The sequence below is a fragment of the Odontesthes bonariensis genome, chromosome 20 (genome assembly GCF_027942865.1).
Source record: "Odontesthes bonariensis isolate fOdoBon6 chromosome 20, fOdoBon6.hap1, whole genome shotgun sequence".
NCBI classification, from domain to species: Eukaryota; Metazoa; Chordata; class Actinopteri; order Atheriniformes; family Atherinopsidae; genus Odontesthes; species Odontesthes bonariensis.
In genome coordinates this window covers 17,512,955-17,529,853 of record NC_134525.1, presented here as the reverse complement: position 1 = coordinate 17,529,853, position 16,899 = coordinate 17,512,955, and the positions used below count along the sequence as shown (strand labels likewise).

Genomic DNA, 16,899 nt, shown 5'->3' with positions numbered 1-16,899 from the left:
GCCTCTAAACCCTTGGGAGAGCCCACACGGTGCAGTTGTCTTTTGCACAAACAAACACCAAAGCATGTTCATTGTGTTGGGGGTATTTTTGACACGTTATATGTTGTTGGCAACTTTGTAGCTGAGCAGGTGTGTTTGAGAGATGAATGAAGACGTGACATAGATTAACGGCTCGAGTCATTGGCAGACCATTGTACTGAAGGCCACTGCCGCCCACCGTGGGTGGACGTTCACATGGCCAGCAGCTAAGAATAGCCGAAGAGAAGAAAAAAAAGGGGGCTGCTGTAGCGTATTCCCTCTTTCATGTTGACACACACATTCAAACATACATGTTCATAACATACATGAGTTGTGTGACTCACACCTAACATGACTTTGAATTTGGCTGAATAATGAATTATTATATCCAGGCTGTCGACATATCCCTGAGGCATACAGCATCGAAGCAGAGTGGTACAGAAAGACAATACATTTGTTAACCTTGTAAATCTATTAGTCTTTTCTATGGAATTTCACATAGCAAGAATTCAAATTCATGGCAGCATTATGTTAAAAGAAAGGCGCGCCACATAGACTGAATGCTTAGTATTGTAATTTAAATTAATGTGACCTGTGCTCTTGCACTCTTGCAGAAGCTTGCTGTAAATTACAGCATTCACTTCTAATCTCATTTCCACCACACACATCCACACATAAGCATACGTGCAAGGTGACGTTTTCTTGTAAGGTTAAATCTGCTCAGCCTTTCCAAAGAAAAACGTGTTTAGGTCAAACTTTTCCATGCACCCGTTCACAGCACCTTACACCCCCAGAGCCCGACACAGAATATTCCTACACAGCAGCTAAAAAGGGGGTGTGCAGTGCTCCTCAGTGATGAATGGATGATGATCTGTCTCTCTTGTGTGCTGACAGCCTCAGAAGCAGGAGGTGTGGAGGGCAAGTGTGCCCACAGTGTTGTTTCGATGATGGAATGGACACATTTTATGACAAATTGAAAGGGGAAAATACAGCAGGCTGTGACAGCTCAGGGGTGCAACAGCCAGTGGTGTAGTCAGGCAACTCTTTTTAGGCTGCGATTGATGAGGATACGCTTACAGTCCTGGTCAGAGATATTGGCACCACTTAATTTTTAGCACAATATTGTAAATATCTCCAGAGATAAACCCACATAAACCAGTTTTGCCAAAGATTGTTCTAAGTTGTTGATCAAAAACAACAAAATGGCATTTCATAGTGAAATAAGAAATACAAGCATAAAATACACCTCACACTAAGTTATTGGTACACTTTGAATGAACAAATGAATGTCGAGTTTATCGCAAATATTAGGCAGTTTTTTTCAGTTTCTGAGAGTATTAGAAGGTATTAGTGGCATTTCCAAAAAAAAGCAAACCAAAGACTAACTATTATGTTCCTATGTAACTATTCCAAATGCTACACGGCAATCTCCAGAGATGCTGAAAGGCCTGCCTCAACAGTTCTTAATGCTATCAAGAAGTTTCAATAAACTTTTAAGATACTCCAAGGGCAAGTGGCTGAGAAAAGCATCCACATCTAAACAGCCCCAGGCTGACCTGGAGCAATCTAAAGATGGTCTGGGTTTAAAGCCATAGCATGTGCTGCACAGTAAACTAAGTAGGGCTCCGTGTCTGTGGACCAAGCAAGAAACCACAACAGAAATAAAAGGAGGAAAACTGCAAGACCAATGTTTGCAAAAACTCAATAGATTAAACCCAAATTGCTTTAAGCTCTTCCCTTTTGTTTCTCTCCATGCATAGGATTTACACATAAAGCCACAGTATGACTGCTAGACGGTGACATAAATACAGACACCAAAGGTTAATTGATCAAAGAGCTGATGCAATAATTCCGTCACACAAAGCAGCTATGTTGGCTATGTTCAGGTCTGTCTAGCTGCATAGCCCAAAGTGTTCAACATAATGCTACTATTTGGGTTGCTGTAGCAACATATCACACACACACATGCCCACGTATGCCCACAGGACTTTTAAAAGAATGCACAGCCTCAACTCTACAAACACTCTAAAAAACAAAAAAAACATGGAGTAGTCCTTATAAGCTGTTGGTAGTATAGTAATTATAGATTTCAAGCTAGTAACTAGAGTGTTTGCACCTATATGCTGAGATACAGGGTGCCTCAACTCCCTGGTGTACCTGCACACAGGGGGTGTTTGTGAAGGGCCAAATGCTGCAGAAGCTGTGGGGGCCAAGTTTGCTCTGTTGATAATTTTGAATTAACACCGCTGTGACCTCACATGTGATGCATAGGATAGCTGATCGGCTGTCAGGTTGATAATCAGTATTAATGAAAGTGGACACAGTCACTTACCCCTAATCATTTCCCTGTGGCTTAATGAACAACTGTGTCATCAGCTGTTTGGTTAATATTTCACATCTTTCAATTGGGGGTCATTGATATGCTTTTCTATACGCCAGGCCTGGGAAACACCATGTTAAGTGATCTTGAGGTTCACAGGGGCAAATTCAATATTCCAATTATCTCATTATCTAATCAGTGAACATGATGTTAACGTGGTATGAAAGAACTTGGATGCAAACTTTCACTCAACACCTATCTCTAACCCTCTTGTAACAACAATGGCAAAGACAGCTTATGTCCTGGACAGCCAGAGTCCTGAAGGTGATATTTGATTACAGCAAATGTGCTGCTGGACTTCACAGAGGACGTGAATCGGCATGTTTACAGATCATGAGAACACCAAAGGCACGACAAGCCCACAGAGATAAGAAATAGGCTACATGCACACAACGGCTTTGTTTAGTCAATGGAGCCATATTGATCACTTTTCACTGGAAGGAAGGATCATAGAAGGGAAATCAATTACTCATATGCAGAGTATAATCAAATTTCTGGAAAGGTGCTGAGCCAAGGGGAAATGTTCAATTGACACAAATGTAAGTTCTAAAGAGAAATATTGTAGTGAGGACTATTCATTTGGACTGAGATTGCGGGTTACATGGGGGTAAAGAGAGTGATAACAACCTGAATATTAAGGAAAACATCATTTATTTATATACATTTATTCATTTCAGAGTAGGGAGTGGGCTGAACATTATAAATTGATACCAAATAGATGGGTTTTAAATTGGAAATACAAGGTGTATCTCCTTGGTATTTCACTGGCTCACTGCTCTCTAAAGTGGTTAAGAGAAAAGGTTGAGCTATCTTCTTGTCCTACAGATCAGGTTACTTGCTGTGGATCAAATGAAGATTCTCAAATGGTTGGTCATTTGCTACCTTTGAGGTTTGAGCTGCTTTGCTAGTATAATGGGTGGCAGCCAGGCTACAGTGTGTTGTGTTTGTTTGTGTCTCTATCCTGTCCTCTCAGTCCCCAACCGGTCGAGGAAGATGGCCATTCTCCCTGAGTCTGGCTCTGCTGGAGAACTCTTCCCGACTCATCCCTACTGCCATACCCTTGCATGCTCCGTATGGGGGATTGAGTGGAAATGAAGATTGGATGTGATCCGTTGGTTTCCTGAGCCACGCAACTTTAAAATAATTGTAACGAATTGAACTGAACTGGATTGATATGATGTTGATCGTGCTGGATAATAATAAATTGGGTTGAACTGGATCGAGATGGGACAGAATTGGACTGCATCTAACTGTACAGGTATTGAACTTGTTTGCTTTCTCTTTAAGCAAGCTGAAAGCAAGATTTTTTTTTTTTTTAAAGGATCCATCACAGCACTGCAAATATGAACGCGCAGCCTTTATTCTGCACTTAGAACAAGAGGCAACACATTTCCTGCTCATTACACTAAAAAGTAGCCTGCGGTAAAGTGTGCACCCATTCATTTGTTACCATCACTTTATATGGACCCTGATGCATTTTCCACATGAGCTAAAAGTTTTTTCTTTGTTTCTTTTTTTTTTTTTAGTCTTGAGCTACTTCAGGGTTTCTTCTCAGCAGCTTAAGCCACAAAAAAATAATATGTCCGCAGCTTTCAAGTAAAACACCTCTCTTGTTTTATTAGTTTTCTTTGCGCCCCCTTCGGGAATGTACTATCCCAGCTGCGACTCCTCTTCACCCCGTCGCCGCGGCGCGGTGCAGCCTGTGTGCGCCCCTGTGCTCCTCCTTTCTGTAGTGTGCAGCGGGACGCTCCGCAGTTCGCTTATCCTGCCCGTTCACTCCCGCTGCCTTTTTACGCGCTCGACGTCTGCAGCCACTGCGATACCGTCAGCCTGTCCTCTTCAAGCTTTTTTTTTTTTTTTTTTTTTTTTTTTTTTTTTTTTTATTGATAGGGGATGAGGGGGGGTGGGGGTGAGAAAGGCGCAGTTTCCAGTGTTCCGGTGGCGAAACAGCACTGCTTCAGTTCAAGCGACCGCATCTAGAGGAAGACATTGACGCTTTTTTTTCTCTCCTTCTCTCTCCTCTTCCCGACCCGTTTTCAACACGATGTGGGACGCGCGTTCTCTGCGCGGCGTCCGCGGAGTGCTCCCTTCAGTCGCGGCCGCTTGACTAAACTAGGGGGGAGATCCCGGCTCCCTTTTCATCCTCTTCTCCCTGAGGAACAAGAGGAGTTTGCATGCAAGAGGTGGTTTATCGCGGCAAGGTGAGACTAACTGACTTCACGAGATATTATTTTGTCAGTCCAACATTACTTTAAACAGAGTCGAAAGCGAATTTGTGGGCTGTCATTAAATATTGTGTAGACTGATAGTGATGGTAGGTGGTTCTGAAGGCATCAAAACCGCAAGCTGCTGAACAAATGTAGTGTAACAGGTATGCTGCAGTGTTTTTGCTGTTTTTTCCACATTAGAATAGGCATGCATTTTAGATGTAGACGTGATACGCTGCCGTCTTACATCAGTTTGTATACACATCACCTCATTTTGTTCCATTTGAACAATAAAATCAGCCTCTTTGTCGCAAATTCGTCATCCAAATCAGGCAGAGCCTAATGTAACTAAAGTCTGTTAACGACCTACGTCACATGAAAAATTGTTCCATTACTGATTAAGCTCAAGTTAATCATTAAAACAAGCATGTCTATACTTTTTAAAAGGTTGGCTTTTTAAAAAAAAAAAAAAAAAAGGTTTTAAGAATAAAAACCTTATGGGTGTGTTCATGTTCATGGAGTTTTTCATGACTACGGCCTGTTTGATTGTGATAAGTGACAGAAGATTCCAGAGATTGTTGTCACACATGCATCCTCCACTCGAATAGTTCTGAACACACGACTGAGTGTCAGAGCTGCATTTGTTTTTTTTTTTAGCAGAGCAGAGCAGTGCTCCAGCAAGAGTTGATTGCCCATAAAGAAACATTGCTAGACTACAGAGAAAAGCAGCCATGTTGCCTATTTAAACAAGATCATTGGTTCTGCCTAATACAGCCTAAGAAATGTGATGAAAGGGATCGATAACACTGTGCAGCTGCTACTATTTTTGACAAATGACATGTGGTAACAGGTGGCTGATCCACTTGAGGAAGGATTCTCAATATTCCCTTTTGATGGTGGAATGTATTTAATCTATATGTCTCAATAATTGAACAATCTCACAATCTGTCTCTTCTGTTTTCTCAGCCATGGAGGGACTTGCCTAAAGAAGATCCGACATAGCTGAAAAGTTTTAGATTTTTTTTTCCTTTCTCTTTTTTTTTTGTGTGTGTCTTCGGAACATCTCGCCAGAGGTCTCTTTTTCCATCATCATGGCTGAGAAGCTTGGGCCAGCTGGGCTTAAGGCCACCAACGTCCATGCTGTGCCCTCTCTGCCCCCCGAGCCCATTGACATCATCCGCACCAAAGCCCGCTCCCGTAGAGTTCGCCTTAACGTTGGGGGTCTAAATCATGAGGTCCTGTGGCGGACCCTGGACCGGTTACCCAGGACCCGACTCGGCAAGCTTCGAGACTGCAACACTCACGAGTCCCTGATGGAGGTCTGCGATGACTACAGCCTGAACGAAAATGAATACTTTTTTGACCGGCACCCGGGGGCCTTCACCTCCATCCTGAACTTTTACCGCACAGGCAAGTTACACATGATGGAGGAGATGTGCGCCCTTTCGTTCGGCCAGGAGTTGGACTACTGGGGGATTGACGAGATCTACCTGGAGTCCTGCTGCCAGGCCCGTTACCACCAGAAGAAAGAGCAGATGAACGAGGAGCTGAGGAGGGAGGCTGAGACATTGAGGGACAGGGAGGGAGAGGGAGAGTTTGATAACACCTGCTGCTCAGACAAGAGGAGGAAACTGTGGGATCTCCTGGAGAAGCCCAGCTCCTCAGTAGCTGCCAAGGTAGGGATTCTAAACTGGAAGTGTGATCGCACCACCTCAGTTTCATATTTCCTGAGCACAAAGCTGAGCACCCTATTTGGATCATAACACATTGCAGGCATACTTCTTGAAAAGCTACCCCCACATGTACTGTAAGCCATGAGTTCATCAGCTCGAATCTTGTACAGTCAGTAGCAACAGTCCTAAAGGGTTGACGATAACGATTTTTCCAGGATGCAGTGGAAGAAAACAGAAGATAGGGTTGAAAAAAGATGAGCAAAAATGAATAAAAATAACCCTTTTGTTGGTGTGTCAGCTTCTGGTGTTGCTGTGGTTATCAGGGTAAAGTGTGTTGGTGTAGACTGGACAAACACTTGAAACAGCACGTCTCATGAAGGGAGAAACAAGCCCCTTTCCTCGTGCAGCTGTGTTATGCGTCTGTCTTACTGATTGGCTCTGTCTCTCTATGGGTATGACTGTGAGTCATGGAAACTACAGGATGATGTCAAAAGTTTGCCACAAGTACATAGACAAAAACAGCTCCTTACTAGATTTACTCAATTCAATTTGGTTGAAGGCAGGGGCTGCCCATGCTCCTCCCTTCAACACACTCCAGTGTTTAGAAAACAGCTCTATCAGTGGGTAAAATTTTCATTCACACCCATTCAGAGCTGACAAATCCTTCTCCAACTCCTCATTCAATCCTCACGCTTTCTCAGTCTTAAATTAGGCGGGTCAGCCTTGATGAAATCTAGTTATTGGCATTTTGTGTCAGTCTCCAGTATCCTTATCTCCTCACCAAGCGGTGCTGGGAAGGGATTGTATTCCATGTCTGCAGATCATAAACAGGGATTGAGTGTGTGTCTGCCTCTGTGTGTGTGAGACCTAAGTAACATCATCCCTACCATGAGAGAGATACAGCTTCTGACATCCTCTACTTGCGTGGTTGCCTGTGACAGTTTGGAAATGATGCTAGATTTAGTTTCAGACCACCAGTGCTAAAATTATAGTGAGATATTGATATTTTGAATGGTAAAAAAAATACTGTAATTACTCCAAGTGGATGGGGTTCAGCTCTTTTAATAGGCTGTTGTATGTGCTATTTCCTGCCTTCTGTATTATTTCCGCATCACGGCTCGTTTTCCCTGAATCAACCAGTGATTGTGATTGACAAGGATCCTGCCTCAGCATGATAACTGCATTTATCCTTTATAAGGAAGCTCTAAATGACGAGAATTAATTATAGGGAGGCTGCCAATATCTAAATCGCGTCTGACTCAGGTGATGGCATTGGAGTAATTTGATATGCTGTGTGAATTTAAAGTGATTTTCCCTTCAATATGGTTCTTTTAAACCCCAGACACATCTCTGCATTGCTGATCTGTACACTCTCATGTGGGGGAAGCCTGTGAATCGGTAAAGGGAAATTCCATCTTAATTCAAATTGCATTAACATTCTGCTGACTGCTCTACAAGGTTGTCCACCGCTGAAAGTACTGTTCTTTTAGAGTTGGAGTGCCAGGGGCTGCCTGACGGTCTTATTGCAGCTCCTTGAGGACAGGGAAGCCTTTTACGGGGCGCACGTCGGGCAGTGAGATCCCTTGAAAGCCCTTGACTAAGGGAAGGTCATTACTTAACTGGTGCACAGCCATGTGCTTTTATACAAAGCAACCTGAGCCCTTTGTCAAATACAATCAGAGTCTTGTGGCACAGACCTATCCCCCCTTCTCTCTCTTCTCTTCAAACCCCTTCTTTCTCTGTTGCACTTCTGTCTTTGGGAGATATTAGAGCCGAGTCTGTCGCTTTAAGCCACCTCTGACCCTTCTTGGCCCTTAAATGAATGTTAAGCATGAGAGCACTGACCGTTTCAGCAGGGTCAATCAAGCTAAGAGTTCACTTATCAGGGCTAAGCCTTCAGAGTATGGAACGAAAAGATGAGTAGGCACTACTAAAGCTAACTGCAGAGAGCTGCAGAGAGCTGTAGAGAGGCGCTGAGGGAAGCCACAAGTGAAGCAAGAGAGATGTTAGAGAAGAATTGACAAGAGGAAAGCCCGGAGTAATGTAAGCGATGCAGTCATGCAAGTTACGCTCAGGTTGCTGAGCTAGAGGTTTGCAAAAATTGAATTTCCCAATTAATTATGAATGAAACGGTCAAAACAAAATGCTGCTTCTCCGTGTTACTGCGGGACTTTTCGTCCAGTGCCCCATCGCGTGAGAAGAAGGTGCAGCAGGAAGATACTCTGTGCCTGGTACTGTCGGATGGTGGGTGGGTCAAAACTGAGAGTCCAGAGTGAGGAGTTCATGCTGTGGTTTTGTTGGTCCCATCCACACAAAATATGCACAAAGCAATCATCTACTGAGGAGTCATGAAGTCTGTAGCTTTCCTGACATTGCTTAGCCGTGCTTGTGTAATGTTTAAATGTCACAAACAGAGAGAGATTCATAAATGCAAAATGACAAGTCGCTCAGCAGCTTTGACTGTAGTGGAGGTTTGATTTACCTTCTTGCTTTGTGTTGTTGCCAAGCAGCATATGCCATCATGATGCTGTGTCCCATTCCTCCTTTCCTCCTTTTTTTTTTTGCCATTTTGAGCCCTAACAAGCATATTCGAGCACCACAGCTGTGACGTCAGTGAGTTCTGTGAGCGTTAAGCACTTAGATCTCGGGGTGGAGATTTGGACTGGGCCAATGTGTATCTTGCAGGTGCAAAATTTCAACCACATGTCCTTTGAAAACGCCTCCTCTCTCGTGGTAGTTACAGTTTAATTGAGAATGAGTCGTCTCTTATGACAAATTGGGCAGTATTAGAGGGGAAGTCATTTTCTTAAAAAAGAAAAGCGTTAATGATTATGCTTTTCATTATTTCCGTGCTGTGGGCTACAATTTCTATAAATCCAGTAGAACGTGTCCTCCTTGGATATGTAGCCAGAAGGTCTTGTGCCGCTGTGACCTTTTTTGTTTACCATGAGTCACCGATGTAGTTGCGCAGCAAATACACTTAATACAAGCCCATACAAGGAAGCCAAATTGCCTAAAGAAATCTTAATAATGACTTTTGCCTGTGTATTACCCCATGGAAATGTATTATACCTATCATGCAGAGACTGATCTTGGCATGTGTAACTTGCCAAGAAAAATGCAAATGTACTTTGTGACCTGCTTGTGTTTTTCACTCTTTTTTCGCTTTGTCTGTTTGGCTAGAAATGTGATTAGATGCCTCAGATGCATTTGTTTTTTAGTTTTCAAAGATTCGCTTAAAGATAAACCTTTTCATTATATTAGAGACGTGAAATAAAGCCTCAGTTCACTTGTGACTGTTTCTGGCTTTTAGGTTTTCTTATTCATTATGGACAGCCCCAGAAAATAATGGCAGAGGATTCGTTGCATTTTAAAGAGATCAATGTTTCTTTCTGTTCCCCCACGTTCCCTGCACAGACAGCCAGCGAGCCATCCAGCCCGCCACACACCCGCACCCCCTCACACACCAGCCATGTCCAGCCCTGCACTTGCTCTTAATGTGGATGTGCACCATTACTCTCCTCTTTATCTAATAAGCTAGTCTAGCTAGTGGAAATAAGCAATGGGCCTGCATGGGCGCAGCCTTGTGCTGTTTGGTCCTCCCACGCTTGGAAGCAGCCAAACTCACTCCACAACAGACACTGTTGATGATGATGACAAGATATGAGGAAGGTATTGGAACTCGCGTCGCAAATGCCACTCTTTCTCACTGTCGCTGTTGCTAATGTGTTGCAGCAGCACATGCACAATTCCCTCTGCTGGCTTTGTCTTGTTGTCTCATTTACAGAGTCACGCACAGATTGGAAACGTGAGACAGCGGAAGTAACAATGATATTAATGCATAGCTTTAAATGTGGCAGGAGCTTATTCCACTTGCGTGCTGTTGTGCTGTAGCTCCGTGGCACTTGGCATTGCCTCTCGATTCAGATCACCGCAGACAGCCTCTTACTCTCCATCCATCTGCTTTCTTCCAGGCTTTAATGCACTGAAGCAAGTGTTTGGCCTCGTGTGTTCATTGTGCGTGTGGGGTACTTTCTGACTGCGGCCAAGTCAAAGATGAGGAGAGAGAAGGGGAAAACGAGCGTGAGGCCATTAGTCAGCATTCAGTCAAACATTCTTTTTGGTGTGGGCCTCAGGGTCAAAGTCAAGCAGCAGGATCACTACCTGTGGTTCCGTCTCTTCATCTCCGTATGAATTGTGGTCAAAATTTAGAGAGTTAAATCAATATTCACAAGCATTATGAAGAGGAAACGCTCCAATCTTGTTGGTCGAATGGATCTTAGTCACTTTTTTCTCTCAGACTTAAGCGCCTGTACAGAGGAGGTGATCGTAACCACGGTCTTGGCCTTTAGCAAGTTATCAGAATGTAATGCAGGAGAAGAGTTTCGGAGGAATGCAACTTCTCTCCTCCTGTTGTCTCCTTCTTACATAACCCCTTCCAACAGTCTACTAATCAGTACAGCCTAGCATTTAGGCACCAGCACCTAAATCCTCTTTACCGCATTCATAATCAGATAAGAGAGAACCTCCTAGATTAAAGGTGGCATGAGTTCTTATGGCCCCTGCATGGGAATTGAAGCGGCAGCATTTATCATCTGGATGTTCCAGGACACACTTAAACCCAGTCCCTCATCTATCCTGTCTTTCTTTCTTCTTTTTTTCGTCTATAAGTTACCTGCATCATGAGGATTATCTTAAATTTTGGAACATTTTGGATGAGATTTATTGTAGAATATTGAAATCGAAAGGATGATGAATACTTTGTACTTTTTGTCATTTAATTTCCCTCCTCCAAAATGCACTCTGGCTTCAGTTTCATCTACCAAAAAAAAGTAGTGATAACCTGTTGTTCCGTCACAAAGCCCACTTTTCCTCTGTTTTTAGAGCTTTTGTTGATTTGGCTTTCATGCTATTTTCATTTAAAAGCGGCTGATTTGTTTAACACGCAGGTATTTTTCACCAGTTTGTTTAGCCGCCTAAGCAGGGATCTCCTCATATGGCCAACAAACCACACTAGGGGTTAGTGGTGCTTGAATTTATAGGGATGTTACTAAGCAGCAAGTCTAAACTTTACTCTAACAGTAACATTGCTTGTGTGCCAGAATTATGACACCTGTGCATATGGTTAATTCATGTCGGTTTTAAGCAAAGAAATCTGTGTAAAACTTATAAGATCATGCATAGTAGCTGGAGATTTTCCACTGAATGTCTCTACATTACATTCAGTAAGTTTACACTCACTGGCGGCCTGTCCAGGGTGTACCCCGCCTCTTGCCCAATGACTGCTGGGTTAGGCTCCAGCCCCCCCCCCCCACGACCCGACTGGCGGATTCAGCGGGTATAGAAAATGGATGGATGGATGGATGGATGGATGGATGGAAGTTTACACTGATGCTTTAAATGTGCTTTTCATGTAATCAGATAGCCACTGCTTGTAAAAAATATTATCTACACAGTTCATCTCACAAAAGCCTTTTTTAATTTCAAATGCTCTCAAAACTGTGCTTATGTCAGATTATCCCCATACTATCAAGAGGCTGACTAGATTTCCCAGGTATCCTAGGGTCACATATAAAATGGGAAGAGTCAGGCAGTAATTTTATCAAACCAAAGCTTTGTATCTCCGTGTCTAACGCACAGAGATTGACGGGGAGTATTTGAAGTGAGGCAAAGGATGCTGCTGAAAACAAAGCAAGAGGAAAGTTTGCTTTTTACAACCAAACTGCTGCTATCTATTCTGCTAAACTGCCAAACTGCTATTCGTAATTACTACCAGCAGGATCTTGCATGCAGAGGAATTGCAGTCAGGGTGCAGCTCAGTGGTGCTGGTGTCCCAAAAAAGAGCCCACAGGCTCGTCTTAGTTCTTATGCTGTGAACATGGGGATTGATGAACAAAGACATCATGCTGCAAAACTCATGATAAATCCTAAATATGTTATCCTCACGATTAAACTGTGAAAACTTGCTCCCTCTTGCACAAATGTAAAGTGTAAAAACAACATCTTGAGTACAAGCCAAGGCTAATGAGTGGACAGATGGTGTTAGAGGACCGATGGCTGAGGTCTCAAAAGTAATTGTACTGTTATCCCCAGAACATACCCTCCGAGCAATTTCTTACTAAACAAGCCTTTTACAACTGCTACTACAACTACGAGGCAATTTCATGAATGACTAACCCGTCTTATTATTATTTTGGCAATTAATTAATTAGATCGTAAGGGGCGGTAGTGACAATGCTGCAGACAAATTTTCAGAGTCCAAGGTGGTGTCGTCACATAGCTTGTTTATCTTAACCAAAATACGAAACTTAACAGTATCAAATTTGTTATTGGAAAAAACTGAAAAAAAAGCTCTTTATTACATTTCAGAACTAGAAACATATGCCCTTTTGTCTTGATAAAAGACTTATTGATAGATAATACGCATAGATTGACAAAGAAATTAACCATTAAATAGTTTGTTGACAACAATCACATCCTAATTTTAATCACATTTTTGTTAGTTTGCCGCCAGACTCAAGAAACTGGATTTGCTTGTCTCCACATGATGGATAAAAGGCCAATTTCTCTCATTTTATTTTCCACTGTTGTGAAGTGAGTTCAAAGGCCAGTCCAAAATGCTTTTTCACATGAAAAAAGAAGGCAAGTGAAGAAACCAAAAGATGACTTTAATAAACCTGACTGGTGGGAACAAAAGGCACTTCCCAGACTTTTAGGGTAAGGCTACCAAAATGTCGACCTCCAACAGAAAAAGAGGCAAATCTGTAGGGGTAACCGAAAGATAAATTACAAAATAATCAAGACGAGATGAAAATATTAGGAATCTAACTTAGAGGGACACCAGGAACAAAAACAAGTTGGAGAAAGATGGAGAGAGATAGAGGAGCTGCAGGATGTAGAGAACAGGTGTCAACAATCGAGACAATCAAAGGGCTTGAAACAGGAAGTAAAGTAAGACAGGACACACAAGGTAGACAACTTTTAAAATTCAATTCAATTCATTTTTATTTTTATAGCGCCAAATACAACAAATGTCATCTCAAGGCACTTAAATAATAAAGTCCAATTCAAGCCAATTGGAATTCAATTCATTGTAATTATAATTATTTATAAAATAATCCAATTCATTTATATAGAGCTGATTCAAAAACAATTTCCTAGCTAAGAAAACCAACAGATTGCACCGAAACTTGTCTTCAGTCCAATCTCCCGTCCTGATCGTGCCTGAGGCGACTGTTGAAAGGAACGACTCCCTTTTAACAGGAAGAAACCTCTGGCAGAACCAGAACCAGGAAGGGTGGCCATCCGCCTCAAGCAACTGGGGTTTGAGAGGACAGAAAAGGGGGGGGGGGGGGGGGGCGGACCACTGTAACACCATTCAAAGGATATCTGTTGGAACAGGGAAACACGAGTTAATGACCACAATAATGTCACATGTACATAATATCATTTGAGAAAGTAAACAGGGGAAAAAGAGAGTAAAGTGAGGAAAGGTGTGACAGATGAGGCCCCCCAGCAGTCTGGGCCTATAGCAGCTTAACTATGGGATGTTTCAGGATCACCTGAGCCATCCCTAACTATAAGCTTTATCAAAAAGGAAAGTTTTAAGCCTGGTCTTAAAAGTGGAAAGGGTGTCTGCTTCCCGGACATTTACTGGCAGCTTATTCCACAAGAGAGGGGCTTGATAACTGAAGGCTCTGCCTAAAATAAAACAGGAAATAATTAAAACCTCGACGTCCACCACCTGCAGAGGGATGTATCTGTGTCTTGAGCTCCTAGAGGCTCCCCATCATCATCAACATTTCTTGCATGCCTTTTTCTCGATAGAGCTTCACCACTCGGCAACAGAAATTGTCAACCTGAGCTCGCAGAAATATGCAAAGTAACTTCTTAAGGAGAAGCTTGTCGCTTTCAGTGGTATCGGCACATTACTAAAACATCTCCACCTTGTAAAGCGGTGTTAACAGAAGGTACTCATTTCACGAATTTCAGCTTGGCGGCTTGGCATTAGACTTGTTATACCCCATTTGCAGTTCGCTTTTTCTACTATTTGCTTATACATACAGCATATGAATACCGCTGAATTTCCGGTAACGCTGCCCTCATTCACACATTTTTCCTGTATTTGACGATGAGACAAGTCAGAAACTGTGAATGAGACCGCTGCTCTACTCCGATGATTGTGGCTATATTTACATGTATGGTGATCACCAAGAGAGAAAGCTAGAAGTGACCAAAAGCCTCCAAAGTTTTCTCACAGAGTCCACCGCCTCCTAATGCACCACAGTAACAACACACAGGAAGCAGCTCACATGGGGCTTCTTGCTGTTGTCAAAGCAGAGAAGAGACGCAGAAAGGTGTTCCTGCAGTCGGCAGGGGGGTGAACTCGTTGTTGCGCAGCTGTAAATTTCCCGAGTTGTCAGCACTGGCAGTGCCACTCTCTTCTTTTTTTACCGTGCCACATCGTCAGTTGTGAATTGTTTTGCTGATGTGTGGTGGGAGAGTGTGTAAACAGTCTCACCCTCAACGGGTGAGACTTGAGAGCCCTGCATTTGAAACGCATAGCCACATTCAGAACAGATGTGCGGACATTAACCAGCAAACCAGTCTGACTTGAACTGCTTCGAAATTTGTCTTGAATTTTAGCAAAGTTTTCAGAAAAGCAGCACAATAATTTTGAATTACATGTGCATTTCAATTTATACACAGATGTTGATAATAATCATAGAAATAACTGGAGGGAATTATAACTACATGAATCCCAGAGAATCTGTGATCTCCTAATCCCACTGATTAAATTGTGCTCCATTTTGACAGTGGCCTCAGTGTTTTATCACCTTTGTTCTAGCTGATACATCTACATTTGTTCCATTTCATTTAATCTTTTCCCAGTAGTTGATATAAAAATATCCAAGCATTTCTAACAGTCCCTTCAAGCAATTATTCGCAGTCTTTCATGTCCTGCTATTACTTTATACAAATTCCATTAGTAATGCATGTACAGCCAGCAAAAAGACCAAAGGAATGCAAACAAGCTAAAAGTCCCAGGTCTGACTGCCCTCTGAAGGGAACATAAAGCGCACTGAAGGCTGGTAATAAATGTGTGAACCAGCAGAAAGCAACAGCGCTGGCATGTGCTGCCAGCTTGAGTGACACCCTGGATAAGAGGCTAATGTGTTCCTTCCTCCTCCTGCCCTCCTCATCTCCTGCCCGTACCCCTACTCATTGCCTCCACTGCCGCCTCTCTGGAAGTGTGCTCACCCTCTGTCCTACTGTTTCCTCCTCCCAGAAGGCATCAGGAATAAGGGGAGATGGAGAGAGGGCAGGGGTGGAACGCTATGAACGCCAGGTCTCTATTACATGCTTCAGCAATCCCCCTGCTCACACACACACACACACTGGGTACTCTCAACTCTCAACTCCACGCTATTCTTCCACATCTCTGCACACGCATAGAGTAATACACACATGCCCTCAGTGTGAACAGTACACAAGCAAAACCCTCACAACCACTGTCCTCGACTTTCCCCTTTTAACTCCTGCTTCCTTTCATCTTTCTTCTCCTTTTTCCTAATTTTTTTCTGCACATTTCTGTCTTTATTTCCTCACAGTGTGAAAGTTGAGTTATGTTCCTGTTTGCAGGTCCATCTTGGGAGCTTTGACAAGGACGTTCATTGGTGTTCATTGCGATGTTTTTACATCTGGCTCTTTATCAGTCATGTTTATGATTGATCACCAGTGGTCAGGGAGGTGGTCCTCCTGGCCACTTCCTGTCGAGCTGCAGCACAGAGGTGGCTTGAAGCTTGTGGATGAAAAAAACCCAACACGGCTTTTATAGTGATAAATTAACAGACACAAGAAAAAAATACAGGTGATACTGACACTCCTCAAAAATAAAGGAATTTCTTCCAAACGTGGAGTCCTATCAGCCAAATGTAACCGATGAAGCTCTCAAAGGCTCTTGGAAAAAAAAGAGAAGAATAGTGTAATCAACTTCATTTTGGTTGTTTCCTCGGAAATGCTGTGTTTGTATAGTTTCCATAGTGACCATGGTGTGCCATGGTGACTTATTGACACCCAGGGAGCAATTCCTCTCTATACAGGCTGTGTGAGATGCAGAGCAGCTGGTCCCTCAGCCCCCACAACCAACCCCTAATGCAAATCTATGGGAAACGCTTTTTCACTACAGAAGCAGCACCCTTCAGGTCTCACTGACTAGAACTTAATCTTAAGACTGCATGTTTTTCACTGGAATGATTTTCTTTTTCCCAATTAAGAGTATTTTCTAACTTTCTCTTTGTGTCATTTCTAAAAAATGGATCTCGCTCCACTTACAGTATTTCCTCTAGAGCAATTCCATATTTCATCGAGGCAACACAGTTGTCCTTAGTGCAGTATCTCCAGTAGTCTTCATCTGTTTGAAGCTGTCTGAAGAGCAAAGAGAGAAGCAGTTAAATTGTTTTGGGGTTTTTTTGTGCCCCAGCCCCCCGAGCCAATCAAAGGGTCTCCAGTGCATTGGCAGCAGAACAGGGGCTTAGTTTTGTAGGATGCGAGAGATTAATTAAAAAACTTTGCTCTGTGAAAGAGCCTCGAAGGATGTGTAAAGGAAAAGAAGCAGAGC

At 42.9% G+C, this 16,899-nt stretch overlaps 1 protein-coding gene across 1 annotated transcript in view; it reads left to right on the top strand.

Moving 5' to 3' along the window:
• The first annotated feature begins 4,335 nt into the window (after nt 1–4,335).
• The window catches only part of kcnb2b (potassium voltage-gated channel subfamily B member 2b), a 97,350-nt gene continuing 84,786 nt past the window's right edge, over nt 4,336–16,899 (top strand). The window contains exons 1-2 of the mRNA XM_075452513.1: nt 4,336–4,599; nt 5,572–6,281. Of these exons, the coding sequence (XP_075308628.1) occupies nt 5,697–6,281 (585 nt within the window). The 5' untranslated portion in view covers nt 4,336–4,599; nt 5,572–5,696. The remainder of the gene's footprint in view (nt 4,600–5,571; nt 6,282–16,899) is intronic.